Source organism: Aquarana catesbeiana, linkage group LG04, assembly GCF_042186555.1.
Source record: "Aquarana catesbeiana isolate 2022-GZ linkage group LG04, ASM4218655v1, whole genome shotgun sequence".
Lineage (NCBI taxonomy): Eukaryota > Metazoa > Chordata > Amphibia > Anura > Ranidae > Aquarana > Aquarana catesbeiana.
The window spans coordinates 107139045-107163552 of record NC_133327.1 but is presented as its reverse complement, the minus strand read 5'-3'; the positions used below and the strand labels follow the sequence as shown (position 1 = coordinate 107163552).

The following is a 24508-nucleotide window of genomic DNA, read 5'->3' as shown; positions in this document are numbered from 1 at the left end:
TTGTAAATTATTTACGGAAAAAGGGCCCATACACTGCAGACAGTACACAACCTCCTGGTAAAGGATATTCTTATTACAAAAGAGTTTCATAGCACAAACCACAATGTAGAATTCAAAAATAACAGTGAAAAAAGAAAATACTTACTGTGAGCACATCAAGACTGTGGGGGGATCATGGTAGTCAAGAAGTATTGTATTCCATGAACATGGATAATCAATCTGAGGACCACATATTTTCCAGTGCATACATTTAATATGTGACCAAGAAGTAAACAATTTGCAAGAAATAGTGGGGAGGTACAAAAATATTTGGATGGCAATAAAAGAAGTAGGGGTGAAGGGGAGGGGAAAGCATAGGACCAATTAAAAAAAGGGTGGGGGCCAGAGCCCAACCATCTACGATCGGCAACAGCTACTCTTGTACAGAGTGCATAGGATTCCCCTGTAGGAGTGTTGTGTACTCAAGAGTATTTGTAAATTTGGTCCAGTAGAACCACATCTGTCAACATTTCCAATGGTTGCCTCTACTGGTAGAGTTGAGATCTTCCATTTGGCTGATATTATTGACTAAGGCTATAAACATAAGCAATGGAGGGGGCTTGTTTTTTTTTCCTCCAGTACCCTGTAGTGCAACATTTTTCCGTAATAACAGAATTAGGCAGTACTGAGTTTTTATAGGTTTTCCTAGGGATGTGTTGTGATGTAGCAGAAAAAAAGGTTGGCAATATTATGTCTGTAAACTTTTTAGCTATCCTCTGACCCTTAGCCAAAAAGAGTCTGAGTACTGGGCAGAACCAAAAAATGTATAGGGTGTCCCCCCATGGTGCATCCACATCTTCAACACGTGCCAAGAATTGTTGGGTACATTTTATGGAGTACCTGAGAGGTTGTGTACTATCCTGTAAGGATTTTAAAAGTGGATTCCTGATATTTCATACAAACCAATGTTTTGTGTGTAATACAGTATTGTCTCGTTGGACAGGTGTAAATTCTGATTATAAGTTATGTACCCACTGCAAGAAATAGGTTTTTTATGCAGGCTTCGGAGGGGACCCAAATTGCCTACAGGTAAACAATTAAATGGATGATTATTTTACAAAGCTACACAGATTTTTTTTTAGATCTACCTGGCCCCTTGACTGCAAAGGCTATTTTTGTAGAAAAGGTGACCTTCGCCTTTAATTAAGTAGTACACTCTGCAGAGATGAAAGATGGCTAAATCCTTGAAACCTAAAGTATTTCAATTCAGGTGAACAGTTTGGGTTACCTATGATTGGGGAAAGGAGGGGGAGTTGGCGACAGGAAGATGACCTCTCTAAGAAAGTGTTTCTTGCAGATGACACATGTAGTACCAATAGTTGGGTGGTTTTTGTTGGAGGCAGGTACTTTATCCAGACACCAAGGCAGGGACTAAAGGGGCACTTTGGGGGTGGCCTGTTCCACTTACACATTTTGTTTGGATTGGCCATTTTGGTATTATTCTATAAATCTAGTCAAGTGGCACACAGCTTGATAATGTGAGATGTCTGGTTGGGCAATGCCACTTTGTGATTTATTCAAGCAGAGAATGGATCACTTTAATCTAGGGGGTAATGTGAAACTACAAGAATTGGAGAAATATTGTGTGCACAGTTTTTAAAAAGGAAGAAAGTATGTGCACTGGAAGGGTTTGCAATAGATACAGAAGGTAGGTGAGGATGTTGATCTTCAGTTGTTCTTTTGTAATAGGAGAGGAAAATAAGCTGCATAGATGTTGTAATGGTTCCGCAGAATCATAGTGCCTAGGCATTCAATGACTAAATCAGACTACTTGAAGAGAAAAGTGGTTCATATGCATAGGAAAATCCTAGATGTTACTAATTCAAAGCTTCAGACTTTTGATATTTCAAAGCTAGAGAGGGAGCAAAAATGGCCAATATTAACTTGTAAATTGGGGGTGAAACTGTCAGATTTATTAAAAAGAACAAGTCATGGGCATACACCAAAACTTTTTGGGGTGCCACTGTGCCTACATCCAGTCCAGTGAGTGAAATTTGGGTTCACCCTAATTTTATGTGGAAATAGGGGAGGGGAGTGGAGCCTGACCTGGCAGACTGCATAACATCCAGGGCTCCAATAATATTGTCCTGAGTTTCCTTGGTAGGTACAAATTCCACCTGATCCAGGTGAATGACCTCCTAGATATTACATCTTAGTCTCATGGCCACCATGTTATAAACAGCTTTAAATCTATATTAAGTAGGGATATTGGCTCGTAATTAGGGAATTGAAGAAGGTACTTACCTTCCTTAGGGCTCAGAGTGAATTGCGCACTTTAGGGCTGCCTTAGAGATCATGGGGCCCTGTATAGACTATCTGACAGGGACCCCCTCCCATGCAACTGTCGATGCTAGTGTGTGGGATGTGTAGTCGCAGCATGTAGTGTCATTGCAGAGCAGTATGTAGAGATTGTGCAATGAACAGTACACAAAGCAGTATAGTGAGCAGTATAAAAAGGCAGTCAATAGCTGTGGAGTGTGTTGTGTGTAACAGTAGAAAAGTGCAGGGTAGTGAACAGTTTGTACTAGTAAAGAAGTGCTGAGCCATGAACAGTATCTGTTCGTGGGTTACAGCAGGCCTTGAGCTGTATGTACTGGAAGTGGAAGGGCAGTAGGTAAACATTATGCAGTGGCAGGGCAGTGAGCAGTATGCAGTGACAGGACAGGGCAATGTGTAGCGAAAGAGCAGCGCAGTGGGCAGTATGTAGTAGTGGGTTAGGGTGATATGCAGTGGCAGGTCAGGACAGTATTCACTGGCAGGTCAGGGCAGTATGTAGTGGAGGGTCTGGACATTATGCAGGGAAAAGTCAGGGGCAGTATGTAGTGGCAGGTCATGACAGTGGGATGTAAGCATTGGCAGGTCAGGTTAGTATGTAATGGCAGGTCAGGGTATTGGGTAGTATGTAGTGGCAGTGCAGTATATAGAGGAAGTTAGGGCAGTACGTAGTGGCGAGGCAGGGCAAGACAGTGTGTAGTGGCAGGGGAATTTCTGCAAGTGAAAGCAGACATATCAGCCCTTTACCTCATGGCTATGACTGGAAACCCAGCTGCCATCTCTTCTCCTCCTCCTCCCTTGGTGTTGCCCCATTTCCAGCAGCTGCATCAGCTACAGTGCAGCAGTCACCTGTGTGAGGAGGAGAGGAGGTGGCCACACCCTGGCCCAGGCCCCCACCTCCATCCTTGGGGAGAAAATGCGCCCGCCAGCTCCTATCACCAGGAGGTTCAGGACGAGGAGCATATATAAAAGAAGATGGAGGAGACACACAGCACCCTGGGGAGAGAAGAAAAACCTAATTTGGCTGGGCTCCTATGGGAGGATTGCCTGTAAAGCCCAACCCCCCCCCCCCACATGGACATGTACACAGTCCAGGTCTATAGATGTGGCAGGGCAGGTTATCTAGCAGCTTATTAAAGATTGCTACTTTAGTAACTGTTAAGGCCTCTGCTTCCATAGTTTCTGGTATGCTTCTGAGCCGTAGGTTGTTGTAGTGGCTCCAATCCTTAAGAGCCTCTATATGAAGCTAAAGCAAAGACAGGTGCTGTGTTCCGGCAGCATGTGATTGCTCCAGGGCCACAGCTCTTGCTTTCTTGCTTTAGTGTCATGACTGACAATTCCCCTTTCTCAATCCTGTCATTCAACAAAGTGATGTCCGACAGTGTTATACTGTTTCACTCTCAGTGATAAGAAGAAGGGAAGGCCAACATAGAAAACATTGATTCGTATTATTCCAATTATGAATCCTTGGAGTTCTGTGGTCATTTGACATGGTTGTGGTCTACCAAAGGATATGAGGGACACTTGCAAGGCCCCTGTGGCACATGACCAATGACTCAACATTGCTCACATGACCAGCTGCAGTATGCGCTTGAAGGTATTCTTTAGGTCTGCCTTTTGTTTCTCTTATTATTATCCAGGCTGAAAACAGTGATGGAAGGTTTTGTCAGAGAGCACAGGTCTGCTAAAGACTAACTTTGAAAAGCCTAGTCATATGCTTAAGTCAAAATGATGTAGCTGTCCTATCTCTGGCATTAGTTTTTTAAGAGAGTTTATTCCAGAATAAATTTATTTCCAAGCATATGACAATATGAAGTTGGGTGGGGTCATTGTATAAATTACAATCTCAAAAGGGAATTGGAGTCCCCTTATATTCCTCCTGGCATGAAGGAAAGGCACCAGAAGCCTCCCCATGCACAGAAATAGGCTTGTGTACATTTTGCTGACCGATGCAGGATTTTACATTAGAACACCATGCAGGAATTACTTAGTGGTATATACAGGTATAGTGCTCAGCAGGCTGTGTACTTGGGTGAACCATGCTGTTTCTTCAGAGCCCCTCTTGATCCAAACTGCTAAAACAAGCACTCTCTACTACAGCAATGTGCAAAATCTCCGACTACTAACAGAAGAACACTTAACATGTTCTCAACACTTCCCTGAACCCTGAAATGGATTGGCTACAGCAAAAATAAAAAACAACACCAGGTTCCACTAGGCTATTAACAGGAAATTGGCTCTACAGAGGACACTGGATCATCAAAGTCCATACACCTGGCTCCTGAAAGCCTCTACAGATTACTTACATACCCCTTGCCCCAGGATCCCTAAATTGGTAGCAATCTAGTATGCATATTGATCTAGTGATTGCAAGGTCATATTCCAGTTCACTTCCTCCCACTTACCAAACTTTTTCATTGGCCACCCAAACACGACAATGGCAGCTCTTGTCTGGTATGTTTTTTATTGTTTTTTTGGAATCACAAGAAAAACAGTAATTGGAAACACAAATTTAGAGGACAGAGGTAATACATTTGAGATTGCGCTGAAAATTTGGGGGGATGGGAGGTTTAAAAATAACAAGTTTGCATAGTAAAAGAGTACAACCTTTTTTTTCCCCCTCGGTACTATGATTATTGTCATTCTTATACAACTAAAATCAACAAAGTTAATGCTATATAGATTCATTTAGGGGCACAAGACTCTATGGGGGTCATTTACTATAGCGCCGCGGTGCTAATTAGCACTAAATACCACAAATTAGCGCTAATTAGTGGTAAAACGGTATTCACTATAGTGCTGGTAAAAAAATATACTCCCAAAATCAAGTTTACTATAGTTCCCTGAAAACAAATAATGCCCAAACCCCAATCCCCTTACTCTGCTAAAACCTTGAGTAGTGCACATGGAAATAATGTTTAGAGCATGATATAATTCCCTAAATGTTACTGAAATATGGTCCAAATGATTTGGACCAGTGCACAAAGCAAGGTCCATAAAGACATGGATGAGTGAGTTTGGGGTGGAGGAACTTGACTGGCCTGCACGGAGTCCTGACCTCAACACAACAGAACACCTTGGGGATGAATTAGAGTTGAGACTGTTGAGACTTCTTGTCCAACATCAGTGCCTGACCTCACAAATGCACTTATGGAAGAATGGTCAAACATTCCCATAGACACACTCCTAAACCTTGTGGACTGCCTTTCCAGAAGAGTTAAAGCTGTTATAGCTGCAAAGGGTGGGCCAAATGAATTTTGAACCCTACGGACTAAGACTGGGATGCCATTACAGTTCATGTGCGTATAAAGACAGGCGTCCCAATACTTTGGACAATATATTGTATATTGCTTGTGACACTGAGCATGGCTATGGACTTAAGGCTGGTTAACACCACAGAGTTGCAGACAATATGTGTGAGGCTGCCCACTGGCTAAATGGGTAGCAATTCCATCTAGCAGCACTGAGGTTGTTGGTTCAGTTCCCCAACATGCTAATGCTTGTGTTGACGTTTATATGTTTTCCCTGTGTGGGTTTCTCACCACAATCCAAAGACATGCTGGCATTTTATTTCTCTCCTGTCGAAAAAGTCTCTAATGTAAGAAAGTTAGTTTTGGACAGGATTGGAAGCTCATTGCAGCCAGGGACTGATGTTAATGTTTTTTAGCACTAATCATGCCCAGGGACTTGGACATTTAAAATTGTAGGGTTTACACTGCACAGGTACATATGCTTAGAAAACTGTTGCTTTGTTTATGTGCATGCAAATGGATTTTGATCTTTGGCCTGTAGTTGGAGATTTAATGCACATAGCCAAGGGCTAACTCAATTGCAAATAGTATTATGTGTTCCTGCTCATCAGGTGCAATCACTTTAGACATACATGAAGAGACAGATTGAAAGATACTGGTGGGCGTGTACTTCTATTGGGCGTGTGTCACTGTGCTAACAATACAAACTATCTTACATAAAGGGCTGCAGTAGGGGGGGTTTGTTTGGCCTGAGAAGGCCAGGTTCTTTGCTGTGATTTGTGGGGGGAGAAGGAATGATATTGTGCACATTGACAAACGCCCATCTAGGGCTGTTTGTTTTCTGAAATTCTTGTGCATTTTTTCCATCAAAAGTGGGTTTATGTGGCCATATTGTCAATGTTGTGTGTATTGTTCCTGTCTGACCATGCAAACATGGTTTGGGAGCATGTGCTGACCTTTTACTCTTTGATCTCATTGCTTAATCATGTACACAGAAATGCAGCTTCCAGCAGAACATGGTCCCCTATGGATTGTGGGCTGGTGGTGGGTGTTATATTTTGAATATGTGCCTTTTTAAATATTATGTTGGAATGCTTTGTAAGAATAATGACTGTTGAGTATGTTGCTATAATCTTGCAGATAAAAATGATGTGGGCTGGTGGGCGAGTAGTTGTAGTATGAAATGTTACCCGTTATACACTGAAAGTAAAGCTGTGTCCACTCTAAGGTTTATACAAATTTTAGATTGTAAGCTCCTATGAACAGGGCCCTTAAAACCCAATTGCTAACTATTTTGCTAAATGTAGCACCATATATCCTGTAGATTTTTTTTTTATGGTAGTAAATGACATAAATAAATGTACATAATTTTGTTTGCTGGCAAAATAAAAGTACATTATTGAGCTTGTGTGTTGTGTTTTTTGTTCTCTTTTCTTTCTTCTTTTTCATTAGTTTTGGGGGTGGTGGTTTTGGGGAAGTGCAATATCTTTCTTTTATATCTTACAATTTTTATATGTATTTGTGCACCAAAAAAACGAATCTCTTCAGAACACCTGCAAGTAAATGATAAAGGTGGAATCTTTATATGTAACAGCTGTGGAGAATTGCAGGTAATGAATTCAGCTGGTGGATAGGCAATGTTGTATGTGTCAGCCTTGGTTCACATTGGTGCGATTTGACATGTCAAATCGGCGGCAATTGCACTGTTCTAAGTGGTGAGGCGCCGCAATTTCCAAAAGTAGTTTCTGTACTACTTTTGGCGACTTCAGGTGCGATTTTTATTGCCATCAGTGCAGAAACCTACACAGAAGTCTCTGAAATTCCCTCCATAGTCGGGAATGACATGCGGGAATGAAATCGTGTGATTTTGGCTGAACTCGCACGCTTTTCTCCCACTGTCAGTGTGAACCAGGGTTCAAACTGGGCCTTTGTCTTTGTAGTTCACCTGCAGCTATCAGGGACACCAATTCTTATCGAACTCCCTTAAGTTTACCTTCAAATATCATTATATGTAGAAATACAGATTCGCATATCTGCAAATAAACTAAAATAAAAAAATTTCTAATCGTGCCTGCGATCAAAAGAGCGTGGTTTCACCTTCTGATCCGGAAATGAGTCATTGTAATTACCCGGAAGTTCCTGTGCTGGTCAGGATCTCCATCTAGGTGGAGATGGCGATGGCCCTCTTTATCAAAGAGGAGGTGCTGCTCATTTGCTGGGTAAGTGTAGGATATGTACTTGTGCTTACTCAATGTGCGGGTGGATGTGGTAGTTAGATTTGGTGTGGGTGGAGTTCATTGATTTGATTGGCATCACCACACATTTGCTTCTGGCTCATGTGCAGACATTACTTACTGCATTTGTTCTGCTGATGTAAATCAGTAAGGACTATGCAAATATAAATGAGAGCTCCTTTCTATTAAAATATATATGACTGGTTTCACAGTTGGGTGACTTTTCCAGCAAATTTGGACCTCCGAGTTGCATGACAAGTTGTACCCCATGATTCTCAATGATAACCATTCATATCTGTGCTACTTCAAGTTGCAATAACTTCAAAAGTAGTCACTGTACTACTTTGGTGTGACTTTCATGTGACTTGAGGTACATGGGGCGCAATATTACATAGGCATTCCCAGACGTTAGGGTCAAGTTGCAAAGTGGCAGCAAAATAGTGTGACTTTCAGGTCGCAGCAGTGTGAATGAGATTCGTGGATAATACCTTTGAATTAGGCACTATTCTCACTTGTGCATCCTACAAGTGGGTCAAATTCGTCCCTGCACTACTTTGGTTTGACTTTTATGCGACTTGCCGCAAATTTGATGTGATTTGAAGCAATGCCAGTGTAATCTTGAGGTCTATGAACGCAGGAGTCGCAGGACAAGTCGCACAAGTATAAAAGGGGCCTTGGGGCCGGTTCACACTGCTGTGCGACATTGGATGTGATTTGCCCCACACTGCAAATCACATGCAATGTCTATGTGGTGCAAACTCATCCATACAAATTGTATGGTTGAATTTGCATCACATTCGGACCAAACTCGCACAGGACCCTTTTTTGGTCCGCAGCAGAATCGGATCGCATGGGTGTTGTCTGAATTTGCCATTCACTCTGCAATATGCAAACTGATTTGGGAGTGTCATTAGCTTTCTACTGACACTCCCAGCAGTTTGCATATGGCAGTTGTATGCGATGTGGGAACCGGCACTGGATTCCCAGGGTTCCGCATCGCTCCAATGTGAACTGGCCCTGACCCTAGGTTCACACCTATGCACTTTTTAGTGCGTTTTGCAGTTTGAAGAAATGCTCTACAGTCCATTTAACATGGTTTCCCATGGTACTAGTTCACATCTATGCGTTTTGCGGCCAGTGCGTTTTTGGAAATGGTTGGGGACTTTTTTCACGCGGTTTGCGGGTAATAGATTTCAATAGAACCATACCAGAAATCCAACTGTTGCGTTTGTGATGCGATTTTTGATGTGTTTTTCGGTTCTTTTTTTAACACTGTATATAGCTGGTTGCTGAGGTCCCCCCCAAAAACACCTTGTCCCCATGTTGATGGGGACAGAAGCCTCATCTCCACAACTCTTGCCTGGTGGTTGTGGGGGTCTGCGGGCAGGGGGCTTATTGGAATCTGGAAGCCCCCTGGTCCCGGCCCCCCTACCCATTCACCAAAAAAAAGCAGTGAAATGTGACAAAAAACAATAGCCGTTTTTTGACAATTCCTTTATTATAAAATAGCTCTGAGTGGTCCCCGAGCCGTGTCTCCCGCCGTCTTCTCCTGGTGCTGTCTCTCTTGCTGCCATCTTCTGTCACTGCCTCTCCCGCCACTGTGTTCTTTCTCGCCGCTGTCTTCCTCCGTTGTGTTGTCACCCACTGTCTGGCGTCTCTTACACAGCCAGACAGCGGGTGAAAACACAAAGGAGGAAGACGGCGGCATGGAAGAACATGGCGGCGGGGAAGAATACAGCGGCCGGAGAAATAGGCGATGGCAGGAGAGAGGGCGATAGAAGACAGCGACAGAAGATGGTGGCAAGAGAGACAGCACCAGGAGAAGATGACGGCGGAAGACACAGCTCGGGGAAGAAGACCACTCAGAAAGAAGAAGACATTTTAGTCAATTGTCAAAAACCGGTTATTGTTTTTTGTCACATTTCACTGCTTTTTTTTGGTGAATGGGTAGGGGTACAATGTACCCGATACCCATTCACATAGGGGGGCCAGGAACTGGGGGCCCCCTTGTTGAAGGGGGCTTCCAGATTCCAATAAGCCCCCTGCCCGCAGACCCCCACAACCACAGGGCAAGGGTTGTGGGGATGAGGCCCTTGTACCCATCAACAAGGGGACAAGGTGTTTTGGGGGGGACCCCAAAGCACCCTTCCCATGTTGAGGGCATGTGGCCTGGTATGGTTCAGGAGGGGGGCCACTCTCTCATCCCCCCTCTTTTCCTGTGGCCTGCCAGGTTGCGTGCTCGCATAAGGGTCTGGTATGGGGGGACCCCCACACCATTTCTTTTTCAAATTTTGGCACAGGGCTCCCCTTAATATCCATACCAGACCTGAAGGGCCTGGCATGGATTTTGGGGGGATCCCCATGCAATTTTTTTTTGTGCGGGGTTCCCCTTAATATTCATACCAGACCCAAAGGGCCTGGTAATGGACTGGGGGGGGGTTCACACCATTTTTTTTTCAATGATTTTTATCTATATTGCTGGAATCCGACAATACATTACAGTTGCGATTAGTTTTAAAAGACATTTTTTCCTTTAGAAATGTCATTTTGCTGCGGTCCTGTTCTAAACATGGGAAAGTTGCACTACTTTACAGTCATACTAAGGACACCCCCCACGGCACGATATTTAAAGGAATTGTTTAATTTTAATTGTTTCACTTTAAGCATTATTAAAATGACTGCTCCTGAAAAAACGCCCATTTTTAAATCTTTTTTTTGTATTGATACATGTCCCCTGGGGCAGGACCCAGGTCCCCATACACTTTTTATGGCAATAACTTGCATATAAGCCTTTAAAATTAGCACTTTTGATTTTTCATGTTCGTGTCCCATAGACTTTAACGGTGTTCGCACAAATTTTTTGCCTGTTCGCAAGTTCTGGTGCGAACTGAACCGGGGGTGTTCGGCTCATCCCTACAGAATAGCCAATGGCACATGAGCATGGTTGGTACCATAATATTAATGCCTCAAATGCAAAACATTATTGTATAGAATGAAAAGAATCAAAAATTAGTAATAGTATTTTCTATGTATGATTGTGCTCGGCTCCATAGCATAGTGGTATGCCTGCTACCTTCAAAGGTTCAACCAATGTGTGTGAATTCCACCAATGGTATCACCACCTGAAAACGTACATTGTACTCAGCAGCATAATTAGCGAATGCACATCAGTTTGGTTTATTCCTTAATTTTAACTTTTCAAATGCATGCAATGGTATGTAATTATTAAAAAATATTATGGTGTGGAATTCCAAAAATCCAGCTATTCAAAAAATCCAGGACCTTCGGATCTCGTATGGACTTTGAGGGGAACCCCACAGCAAGATAAAAATAAAAAATTGACATGGGGTCCCCCCAAAATGAAGGGTCTGGTATGGATTTTAAGGGGAACCCTGTGCCAAAATAAAAAAAAATGGCATATGGGTCTCCCCCAAAACCCATACCAGACCCTTATCCGAGCACACAACCTGGGAGGTCAGGAAAGGGAGGAACAAGCGAGGGCCCCCTCCTGAACCATAACAGACCACATGCCCTCAACATGGGAAGGGTGCTTTGGGTTCCCACCCAAAGCACCTTGTCCCCATGTTGATGGGGACAAGGGCCTCATCCACACAACCCTTGCCCGGTGGTTGTAGGAGTCTGCAGGCGGGGGGCTTATCGGAACCTGGAAGCCCCCTTTAACAAGGGGGCCCCCAGATCCTAGCCCCTCCGTATGTGACTGGGTATTGGGTAGTACCCCTACCCATTCACCTAAAAAAGCAGTGAAATGTGACAAAGACAATAGCCAGTTTTTGAAAACTCCTTTATTAAAAATGTCTTCTTTTTTCCCCCGCTTCTTCTTCCATCTTCCTCCGGTCTTCCTTCGGTTTTCTCCTTCTTCCTCCACCTGCTTCTTACTCTGCTCTTCCTCCGGCTTCTTCTTCCCCCACTTCATCCTCCGGTCTTTCTCCTCTGCCACTCCCGCCATCGACCCGCTGAACATAAAAAATAGACCCTCCTCCAACGCTGCGGCCAGCCGTTCTGTCCGCTTCCATAGCGCACATTTCATATATAACTATGGGGCATGGCTGCCGGATGACGTCAGCCGGAGACCCCGGCCCATTGTGACATCACTGACCCACCATGCCCCGGGGGGTGGGTCTTGGAGTGATGTCATGCCTCCCATCGCTGCATCGGGGGAGATTCATTTTTGAATGTTCAGCGGGAGCGGCGGCTGGAGTAAGATTGGAGGACGAAGAGGGGGAAGTAGAAGCCAGAGGAAGATGGAGAAGACCGGAAGAAGAGGCGGAGAAAGATGGAGGAAGAAGCGGGGGAAAGAAGAAGACATTTTTAATAAAGGAATTGTCAAAAACCGGTTATTGTCTTTTGTCACATTTCACTGCTTTTTTAGGTGATTGGGTAGGGGTACAATGTACCCCATACCCATTCACGTAGGGGGGCTGGGATCTGGGGGTCTTGTTAAAGGGGGCATCCAGATTTCGATAAGCCCCCCGCCCGCAGACCCCCACAACCACCGAGCAAGGTTGGAGGAGATGAGGCTCTTGTCCCCATCAAAGCACCCTTCCCATGTTGAAGGCATGTGGCCTGGTATCTTTCGGGGGGGGGGGGGGGGCGCTCACTCTCCCCCCTTTCCTGACCTGCCAGGTTGCGTGCTCGGATAAGGGTCTGGTATGCATTTTGGGGGGGACCCCTAAACCATTTTTTTTTTGGCGTGGCGTTCCCCTTAATATCCATCCATACCAGAAGGACCTGGTATGGACTGGTGGGGGGAACCTACACAGTTTTTTCTTTGATTTTTACTCTATATTGCCGGGAACCAGCAATTCATTACAGCCGATAGCAATTTTGAATGACATTTTTTCCTTTAGAAATGTCATTTTGCTGTGGTATTGTAATAAACACGAGAAAGATGCGCTACATTACAGGCATACTATGGGGGCGCTCACTCTCCCCCCTTTCCTGACCTGCCAGGTTGCGTGCTCGGATAAGGGTCTGGTATGCATTTTGGGGGGGACCCCTAAACCATTTTTTTTTTGGCGTGGCGTTCCCCTTAATATCCATCCATACCAGAAGGACCTGGTATGGACTGGTGGGGGGAACCTACACAATTTTTTCTTTGATTTTTACTCTATATTGCCGGGAACCAGCAATTCATTACAGCCGCGAGCAATTTTGAATGACATTTTTTCCTTTAGAAATGTCATTTTGCTGTGGTATAGTAATAAACACGAGAAAGATGCGCTACATTACAGGCATACTATGGACACCCCCCCAGGCACGATATTTAAAGGAATTTTTAATTTTTATTGTTTCACTTTAAGCATTATTAAAATCATTGCTCCTGAAAAAACATCCATTTAAAAAACATTTTTCCCAATTGATACATGTCCCCTGGGGCAGGACCCAGGTCCCCATACACTTTTTATGGCAAAGAACTTGCATATAAGCCTTCGGTGGGAACTTTGGATTTTGCAGGTTCAAGCCCCATTGACTTCCACTATTCCCGCATATGTGACCTGACAGGCATGTTCGCCAGCAAAAGCGCTGCTTTCCATTTGCATTAGAGCCCAGTTTTTCACCATTTCTGAAAATTTGAAAGTAATTTTATATTTCCTGTTTTTCATTATTGGATATATATACTGTTATTAGCGCTGCACCCACCCCCTGTTTTTCACTGATTTGAGTTTTGTATTTAGGACTTCAGAAGCCAGCAGCTTTTTTATTTGATTTATTTAAAAAAAAAAATTATTTTTATATTTATTTCTAGCGCAGCCTTAACCGTTAGGTTCTTTTACAATTTTGAAGCAAGCCTATGCTGTCAACTAAACTCAAATTGCAAAATATTCATAAAATGTTCCTGTCATTGTGTTTTCAAATGTATCTAATTTCACTGTCATCAGTTTCAACTAATAAAAATATAAGTGTTGCAAGCTCAATATACCTCTTGCCTAAAATAAGCAAAATCTATGATTTCACCATTAACAATTTAGACATTTTTTTCAGGAACAAAATGAACATGTAATATAAAATTGTTTTCAAATACAATGCAGGTAGGAATTTCATTAAAAGCAAAATGTTTTTATTCACTTATTGCTAAATGAAATAGTGTTGCTTAAGGCACAAGGAAAAAAAATCTAATTACAAAGCACAGTGCAGACACGATGGCAACAATTTTTGAACTAAAAATCAGATGATCGCCACTGACAAGTTTAGATTTTGATTAATAAAGATTGGGCTTCTTAATTTATTACCTCATAGTTCTAATGTCCCAGCCTCGGATGGCGGTGTCATTGGCGGTGGCCACCTGGGTACAATTGTGATGAGGGCTCCATCGCCCAGAGGTAAACTTCAGCTGCCCTTTGCCTTCCAGTGTGGCAGAATTTGAGAGCTGTCCATAGAGAAAAGAAAAAAAAAAGATATTGAACTGTAAGATTAATGAGTGAATGGCAGCCCCAGAGATACATGTACATATGATGAGACAAAATACTATAAATATAAGTTTAAAGGGAAACTACAGTTTTTTTTCCAGTAAATGAACACAATGTAAGTAGAACAATTAAATTATATATATATATATATATATATATATATACACACACACACGCATATATACACACATACAGTATCTCACAAAAGTGCTTTGCTACAATGTAAAGTAGTGAGTGTACAGCTTGTATAACAGTGTAAATTTGCTGCCCCCTCAATATAACTCAACACACAGCCATTAATGTGTAAACCGCTGGCAACAAAAGTGAGTACACGTGAGTACAAGTGAAAATGTCCAAATTGGACCCAAAGTGTCAATATTTTGTGGGGCCACCATTATTTTCCAGTACTGCCTTAAGCCTATATATATATAGGGAGTGCACTTTTTGTCTTAGGGCGTGCCAGTGTCCATCACCTGAAGGTGGCCTATAACCCACATAGTAACTACTATGGCTCTGTGTCCCCTGATGTACTTCAAAGAAAAGGATGTTACAGGTAAGCTGTTTTAAAAATCCTATTTTTCCAGCACTGCCTTAACCCTCTTGGGCATGGAGTTCATCAGAGCTTCACAGGTTGCCACTGGAGTCCTCTCCCACTCCTCCATGACGACATCACGGAGCTGGTGGATGTTAGGGACCTTGCGCTCCTCCACCCTCCCGTTTGAGGATGCCCCACAGATGCTCAATAGGGTTTAGGTCTGGAGACATGCTTGGTCAGTCCATCACCTTTACCTTCAGCTTCTTTAGCAAGGCAGTGGTAGTCTTGGAGTGGTTTTTGGAGTTGTTATGTTGGAATACTGCCCTGCCCTCCGAAGGGAGGGGATCATGTTCTGCTTCAGTATATCACACTACATGTTGGCATTCATGGTTCCCTCAATGAACTGTAGCTCCCCAGTGCAGGCAGCACTCATGCAGCCCCAGACCATGACACTCCCACCACCATGCTTGACTGTAGGTAAGACACACTTGTCTTTGTACTCCTCACCTGGTTGCCGCCACACACGCTTGACACCATCTGAACCACATACGTTTATCTTGGTCTCGTCAGACCACAGGACATGGTTCCAGTAATCCATGTCTTTAGTCTGCATGTCTTCATCAAACTGTTTGCAGGCTTTCTTGTGCATCATCTTTAGAAGAGGCTTCCTTCTGAGATGACAGCCATGCAGACCAATTTGATGCAGTGTGCGGCTTATGGTATGAGCACTGACAGGCTGACCCCCCATCCCTTCAATATCTGCAGCAACGCTGGCAACACTCATACGTCTATTTCCCAAAGACAACCTCTGGATATGATGCTGAGCATGTGCACTCAACTTCTTTGGTCAACCATGGCAAGACATGTTCTGAGTGGAACTTGTCCTGTTAAACCGCTGTATGGTCTTGGTCACTGTGCTGCAGCTCAGTTTCAGGGTCTTGGCAATCTTCTTATAGTCTAGGCCATCTTTATGAAGAGCAACAATTCTTTTTTTCAGATCCTCAGAGAGTTCTTTGCCATGATGTGGCATTTTGAACTTCCAGTGACCAGTATGAGAGAGATAAAACCAAATTTAACAAACCTGTTCTCCATTCATACCTGTGTTTTGCAAAAGCATTTGACACAGGAAGCCTCTTCTAAAGATGATGCACAAGAAACTTGCTAACAGTTTGCTGAAGACAAGCAGACTAAGGACACGGATTACTGGAACCATGTCCTGTGGTGTAATGAGACCAAGATAAACTTACTGCATTTGGTTTAGATGGTGTCAAGCGTGTGTGGCAGCAACCAGGTGAGGAGTACAAAGATAAGTGTGTCTTGCCCACAGTCAAGCATGGTGGTTGGAGTGTCATGGTCTGGGGCTGCATGAGTGCTGCTGGCACTGGGGAGCTACAGTTCATTGAGGGAACCATGAATGCCAACATGTACTGTGGCATACTGAAGCAGAGCATGATCCCCTCCCTTCGGAGACTGGGCCGCAGGGCAGTATTCCAACATGGTAACGACCCCAAACACACCTCCAAGATGACCACTGCCTTGCTAAAGGTGATAGACTGGCCAAGCATGTCTCCAGACCTAAACCCTATTGAGCATCTGTGGGGCATCCTCAAAAAGAAGGTGGAGGAGCGCAAGGTCTCTACTCCAACATCCACCAGCTCCGTGATGTCGTCATGGAGGAGCGGTAGAGGACTCCAGTGGTAACCTGTGAAGCTCTGGTGAACTCCATGCCCAAGAGGGTTAAGGCAGTGCTGGAAAAATAGGATTTTTAAAACAGCTTACCTGTAAAATCCTTTTCTTTGAAGTACATCAGGGGACACAGAGCCATAGTAGTTACTATGTGGGTTATAAGCCACCTTCAGGTGATGTACACTGGCACGCCCTAAGACAAAAAGTGCACTCCCTATATAACCCCTCCCACTACTGGTAGTACCTCAGTTTTTTAGCAAAGCATTACACGTGTATACCAAGAAGGGAGGGACCTCTGTGTCCCCTGTTGTACTTCAAATAAAAGGATTTTACAGGTAAGCTGTTTTAAAAATCCTATTTTCTTTTCATACATCAGGGGACACAGAGCCATAGTAGTTACTATGTGGGATGTCCCATAGCAATGCCAACTGGAGGGAGACACAACAAAAGTAGGGCACCAAGAGACTAGAGGACTTATACTGCAGCCTGCAGTACACTGCACCCAAAGGCAATATCCTCATGACCTTTTACATCTACTTGATAGAATCTGGTAAATGTATGGATTGAAGACCAAGCCTTGCAGATCTGAGCCATGGAGGCTTGGTGATGCACTGCCCAAGAAGCACTAACAGCCCTGGTGGAGCGCGCTTTAATATGAAAAGGAGGAATTTTTATCTTTAAACCATAAGCTTGAACAATCACTTGACAAATCCATTTAGGGATGGTAGATTTTGATGCCGCCTGTCCTCTTTTAGGACCGTCTGGCAACACAAACAAAACATCTGTTTTACGAATCTGAGCAGTCGCTTTTAAATAGACCTTGACCGCTCTCACCACATCAAGAGAACGTAGTGACTTTTCTTCCATAGAACGAGGTTCTGGAAAAGGCAGAGCAATATCCTGGTTTAAATGAAAACCTGACACTACCTTCGGTAGAAAATTAGGATGAGGCCGCAATACAACCTTATCCTTATGAATAATCAAATATGGCTCTTTACAGTAAAGAGCAGCCAACTCTGATACTCTCCTTGCAGAAGATATGGCAACCAAGAAAACTATCTCCCTCGTCAAGAGGATCAAGGGAATATCTTGAATCGGTTCAAAAGGCTGTTTTTGTAAAGCCGACAGGACTAAATTTAAGTCCCAAGGTTTAAGGGGTGACTTAACTGGGGGATTAATCTGCGTTACCCCCTGGATAAGGTTACGAACCAAAGAGTGTGAAGCAAGTGGTAGTTGAAAAAACACCGATAAGGCCGATACCTGGCCCTTGATAGTGCTCAAGGCCAGCTTAATTACTGATCCCATCTTTAGGAACTCAAGGATCCTACCTATATTTCCTGGGGTGCCAACCCCTGGATTCACACCAGGAGACATATGCCTTCCAGACTCTATAATATATGATTCTGGAAGACGGCTTCCTAGCATTAACCAAGGTAGAAACTACTGAAGCTGACAGCCCATGGTCCTTTAGAATGTGGGTCTCAATAGCCAAACCGTTAAATTTAGCATTTGTAAGGTAGGATGGAATACCGGATCTTGCGAGAGAAGGTCTGGCCACAGGGGCAGGGTCCAAGGGTCCCCTACCACCATCCTTATGATCTCGGCAAACCAAGATCTCCTGGGCCACCAGAATCACCTCCTTTCCCTCTTGCTTGATCCTGCGTAGGAGACACAGAAGCAGCAGAACAGGAGGGAATGCATAGATCAGTGAAAACTGATCCCATGGTAAGACCAAGGCTTCTGTTCCATATGCCATCGGATCCCTTGTCCTTGACACAAAGTTGTCGATCTTGTTGTTGAACCTGGACGCAAACAGATCCACGTCTAGAACTCCCCATTTTTGGCATATTGACATAAAGATGTCGGTGTGAAGGAATTCTCCCGGGAACAATTGTTGGCGACTCAAGTAGTCTGCCTGCCAATTCCCCATCCCTGGAATGAAAACTGCTGATAGGCAAGGGATGTTGATTTCTGCCCAAGACAGAATATGATTCACCTCTCTCTGGGCCGCACGTGGTGCCCCCTTGGTGATTGATATAAGCCACAGCTGTAGCATTGTCGGATTGGATCCTGACAGGATAATTCCGTAGTCTGAGTGTCCAGGCCTTTAGGGCCAGGCATACTGCCCTAATCTCTGGAATATTGATGAGCAGGGTCAACTCTGATTTAGACCACTTCCCTTGGACAGACGCTTCTTCCAGGACTGCTCCCCAGCCCAGAAGGCTGGCATCTGTTGTTACTACTTTCCAGGTAACCGGTAGAAAGGATTTTTCTTTTTGAAGATTTTTGGATATTAACCACCAATTGAGGCTCTAACGCACTTTGGCAGATAAACGCATTGGGAGGTCCAGAGTTTGGACCGTCTTGTTCCAAGTTGACAGAATACTATTTTGCAGCAGTCTTGAATGAAACTGCGCATAAGGAACGGCCTCGAAAGAAGCCACCATTTTTCCCAATAAACTCATGCAAAGATGAACAGAAGGATTCTTCTTCGTTTTGACCAACCAAATCAGTTCCTTTAAGGAACCGATTCTTTCCTGGGGCAAAAATACCCTTTTCAGGACTGTATCTATGATCAGCCCTAAGTATTGCATTCTCCTTAATGGTTTTAAGGAGGATTTTTCTAGGTTGAGGATCCAACCTAAAGTATTCCGGGTAGCTTACTGCGGTGACCAGACTTTTTGTTTAAATGGGCTACCGATTCATCTATCAAGAGTAGATCATCTAAGTGGGCTAGTATCATTATACTTTGAGCCCTTAACCTGGCTAAAGGAGGAGCCAGGATCTTTATAAACACTCGAGGTGCAGTAGCTAGCCCGAAAAGCTACAAACTGGAAATGAAGATTTTCTACCTTGAAGCGTAGAAATTTCTGGTGAGTGGGGAAGAACGGCACATGGAGAAAAGCATCCTTGAGGTCGATCGACGCCAGAAATTCTCTCCTTGGAGGAAGGAGAATACTACTGGATAGATAGAGTTTAGATCTTTGAGATCCAGAATGTCCATTTGGATTTAACCAAACCCCAACCTCTGCTCTTACATGGGGACCACCATGACCACTTTTGCCAAAAAAAATGGTCCAATGCTTGAGAGAAAGACTTCTTTTTGCACACAGGTGGACATCATTTCCCTAATTATGTGACTTCTGAAGGTAATTGGTTGCACCAGAGCTTTTTATGGGCTTCATAACAAAGGGGGTGAATACATACGCACATGCCAATTATCAGCTTTTTATTTCTGAAAATAGTTTAATCTATATATTTTTCTAATTTTACTTCACCAACTTAGACTATTGTGTTCTGATCCATCACATATAATTCAGATTAAAAAAACATTCAACTAAAGGGTATAATATAACAAAATAGGTAAAAAGCCAAGGCGGGTGATTACTATTGCAAGGCACTGTATTTTTGCCAAGCTAAATTAATAATGTTAATCCAACACTGTTCTGTCTATGAAGAATAACATACCCTGAAAATTAACCACATAACAGCACATAAATTGATAAATTTTTGATTCTTTAAGGTTTCATAGGGAAACGTACACTTTAAACAAGTACATAAACCAAATAATCAACTTTCAGCTCAATAATTTAACTATGAATGAAAAAGAAAACACTAGTTTATCGTACACTTTGTGCCCAATTTAGCGTGCAAAAATAAAATGCAATCAATTCAAAATATTTGAGATGAATTATCTAACAATGTAAGGCGCGTTAATATTAATCAAAGAGAGGAGTTAGCATTATTTGAAGGAAATGATGTGTTTGATCGTGTTACATTTAATAGACACAGTCAGCCTCTAGTGTAGGAATCTCAGAATTCATAGGGCAAGTTGTAAGCAATCTTGCCTACAAACCTTTCAAATGTATCATCTGTTCTCTATCAGCGAGCCTGGAAAAAAAAGTAAATCACGCTGTGTATTTCAAATCGATTGACTTGTGCCATATGACGGAGTGGTAGGGGGCCATAGCCTGGACGGCATACAAGCCTGCCACGTGAAGGCAGCACAGCAGGTAGTTGGCTGTTGCTATGGGGACACTTACTGGTGGACTGCATAATGCCAGCTGGGTGAACTATACTTATTCCTTCTACAGAGCAGGCATGAACCACCATGGTCAATTTATCTCTATGTCCCAGCAAGCCCTGGTATCCTTACATGCAAGAAGCTGTGGTCCTTCAGCCACCAGTAGGTTGGTTGTCTAAGATGGCCACAGATTTTATTGCTCAACTCCAGCAACGGGAATCCAGTGCAGGATTTTTAGCTACTGTTTTAAAGGGACATTTCTGTCCCAACCAGATATTTCAGTTCTGCATTGTTGACCTTAAGTTACAACATCACGTGCTGATGTCATATTTATCTGGGTATTTATTGGTTCAATAAGTCGATCAGAATTTCTAGTTCTGTCCAGTGGCCCTGGTAATTACAAAACCAAATGATGGTGTCATGGTCACTCGGTGGATTCTCCATAATGTATTATCCACAAATAATGAGGGAGTCCAGCTGCAAGTTGGGTGCACTTTCATTATATATTCATGAGAAGGGCTGGAGTTTCTTACTAGTTGGAAAAAACAGCCTAGCAATACCACTCATATTTAGGCCAATAAGAAGGTAAACTCTGTTGATAAGGCAAAAATTCCAGCCCCAGCAAAGCATCATTCTTTCTAAAACAAGTATTTAATTGCAAGGTAGATGCTGAATAGTAATCTGGCTTCTTCTATCTCTTGAGGACACCAGAAGATATTTTTCTGCATCTGAGATCCCAGGTCTGCAGACCTCTTAGAGCAGGGGTCTCAAACAGACGGCCTTCCAGCTGTTGCGATACTACAAGTCCCTTTGCCTGTGGGAGTCATGCTTGTAACTGTCAGCCTTGCAAAGCCTTATGGAAATTGTAGTTTCACAACAGCTGGATGGAGAGCTGCCACTTTGAGACCCCTGTCTTAGAGCTACTCCAAGAGGGTACTTGTTCCCTGTTGGTGTTTTATACTGCACTGCAAAAGGCCCCTTTCACGTGAGCGATCCGATCAGGTCCGCCTGTTCATTTTTCAGGCGAACCCGATTGAACCCTCCATCCTCACTCTATAGAGTGGCGGATGTATAGGGACTTGTGTCCGTTTACACCCGCCTACCTCCAATCCATTCTGATCCAGCAAAAACCAAATGGAAGAGGATCTGTTCCCCTCTGTCTGGCCAGATCAGATCAGAGGGCAGTAGATTGTAATCTGACTGTCTGTGTCCGCTCTGCATAAGCGGAGCGGACATGGACCTGTCACCTGCCTGCCCTGCTCAGCAGACAGATCCCCTGCTAAGAAAAAATTGGATCTGGCCTGTGTGAAAGGGACCTTGCAAAAGCAATGGGAACACCCTCTACAACTCCCTGGATTCATGCTTTGCAGCTTCTCCTCTGCTGTTTACTTTCCATTCCTAAGGACTACATATACCATGGTACTTTACTGCCTGCAAGCAGTGATTCCTGTATTGACTACTCCTCCTAATACGCCTTCTCTTAGCACCTCTGTATTTTAGAAGGCAGGCTCTGTGAAATGTTTGACACAGCAGTGCCTACCCACAGGACCTAGTGAATGAATGCCACATAATGTAAAGTAAATGTGTGGGGATCTTCAAAAAGTAAATTTACAAACTTCAAGAACTTAAAAAAAAAACACTCTAGCAATAAAAACCAAACTGAGCATGTGCCGCCTTTCCCCAACACTCTGTACTGTCAGCACACAGATTGTGGACTGTGGAAGAAGTGGAGGATCAGAGAAGACAGGATCAAACAGCATCTTTACACAATGCGGAGGATTAACCCCTGTGTGGGGATCTTCAAAAAAGTAAATTTACAAACTTCAAGATCGTTCAGATTAACCACCTCAATACTGGGCACTTTCACCCCTTCCTTCCCAGACCAATTTTCAGCTTTCAGTGCTCTCTCACTTTGAATGACAATTACTCAGTCATGCTACACTGTACCCAAATGACATTTTTATCATTTTGTTCATACAAATAGAGCTTTCTTTTGGTGGTATTTATTCACCACTTCATTTTTTATTTTTTGTGATATAAGCGAAAAAAGAGCGAATATTTTGAAAAAAAACCCCACATTTTCTACTTTCTCTTTTAAAAGAAACCAAAAAAATTAAATTTTGTCGAAAATTTAGGCAAAAATTTATTCTACCACATGTCTTTGGTAAAAAAAATCCTGATAATTGTATGACCATTGCTTTGTGTGAAAGTTATAGAGTGTACAAGCCATGCTACGCATTATTGAAAATGTATCAATCCTAATGTACTGATGGCCTAATGCACTGATCTCATTTCTTGAGGCCCTAAAATGTCAGGACAGTACAATAACCCCCCAAATGACCCCTTTTTGGAAAGAAGACAGTCTGAGGTATTTAGTAAGAGGCATAGTGAATTTTTTGAAGTTGAAAGTGCACTATGACCCGCATGCTTGGCCAATCACAGCGCCGTCGGTAGAGAGAACTGTATGGCTCAGGGGGTTTAGAACACGCCCCACACTATATAAGGCCGCCTGCACGGCGGCCCTGTGTAGTGTGTGTTCCGGCGTTGAAAGAGAGATAGATAGACAGAGAGACAGTGTCATTTCATTTGAGTTAGATAGATTAGGCAGGATAATCAGTGAGTTAGCTGCACTTACAGTGTATTGTGTATATATATGCATCCCAGGTGTTGTGTGTGTATATATATATATATATATATATATATATATATATATATATATATATATATATACACTGTATTCAGTTTAGCTAGATCCGTTCCTGTTATCTTCTTACTGACAGGCAGGCTTGTCTTGTTACAGTATTTACAGCTACCTGAAGAAAATTGCTTGTGTTCTTTTGATCCTATTAGTACCACAGTCAGACAGCTAGACTATTTACAGTTAGTGTGGTGCGTCCTGCTCACAGTGTTCAGCTAAACCTACAAGTTATTTTTTTGCGAGCCCTGCACAGTGTTCAGCTAAAGCTACCTGTAGAAGGTTGGTGGTATTTTCCTGATCCTATCACTACCGCAGGCAGCTAAAAAAGCTACAAGTGAGTTTTTTGCGAGCTCTGCACAGTGTTCAGCTAAAGCTACTTGTAGAAGGTTGGTGGTGTTCTATATACTACAGGCAGTTGATTTTGCTAGCTGCAGTATCAGTATATATATATATATATATATATATATATATATATATATATATATATATATATCCCAGCTTAGTGCAGCTACAGGCCATTAGTATGTCTGGAAGGCCAAGAAGGAGAGGCAGACAGTCACAAGCCAATAAGAGAGGGCAAACAGGCTTTGTGTCTAGTGCTGGTCGTGGAGACGGTGCATCCTCATCAGCACGTGGCCGTGGGACACGCTTGGCCTTTTTTTCGGCAGCTGGCCGTGTTGAGCCGCAACATGCCGAAGACTTGGTCGAGTGGATGACCAAGCCCCACCATGTCCTCCTGAGGAGTCCCTCGAACTGTTTGACCACAGTGTTGGGTACATGCTCCAGGAGGATGCCCAGCATTTGGAAGGCTCTGATGATGATACTGAGCTCGATGAAGGCAGTAACATGAGCACGGACAGAGGGGGTTCCCAAGAAGGACAGCAATTTGGCAGTCATGCTCCCCCTACTGCAGCATACTGCCAGGTTTGCTCCAGTGATGAGGAGGGAGGGGATGATGAGGTCACTGACTCAACGTGGGTGCCTGATAGGAGAGAGGAGGAGGAGGAGGAGGAGGCGGCACATCACCAACGAGGCAGGATGCCCTCCAGGGGCCAGCTTAAGGGCAGCACATTGACTGCATCACACCCCAAAGCTACACATGTGCAGGGCGCTGCAGTCTCTGCACGTTATTCAAAAAGTTCTTTGGTGTGGGCCTTTTTTGAGACGAGTGCATCAGATCGCACCGCTGCTATTTGCAACATATGTCTCAAGCGTATCTCGCGTGGCCAAAACATCTCCCGCTTGGGTACCACATGCTTGACCAGACATTTGTTGACCTGCCATGCAGTTCGTTGGCAAGCGTATCTAAAAGACCCACACCAAAGAACAAAGAGGACCT

The 24508-nt window shown here is 43.5% G+C and overlaps 1 protein-coding gene across 1 annotated transcript in view; it reads right to left on the bottom strand.

Annotated features, from left to right (window-relative positions):
* EIPR1 (EARP complex and GARP complex interacting protein 1) overlaps window positions 1-24508 on the bottom strand; it is a 379053-nt gene that overhangs the window by 32558 nt on the left and 321987 nt on the right. The window contains exon 6 of the mRNA XM_073625428.1: window positions 14050-14186. Coding sequence (XP_073481529.1) covers window positions 14050-14186 — 137 coding nt within the window. The remainder of the gene's footprint in view (window positions 1-14049; window positions 14187-24508) is intronic.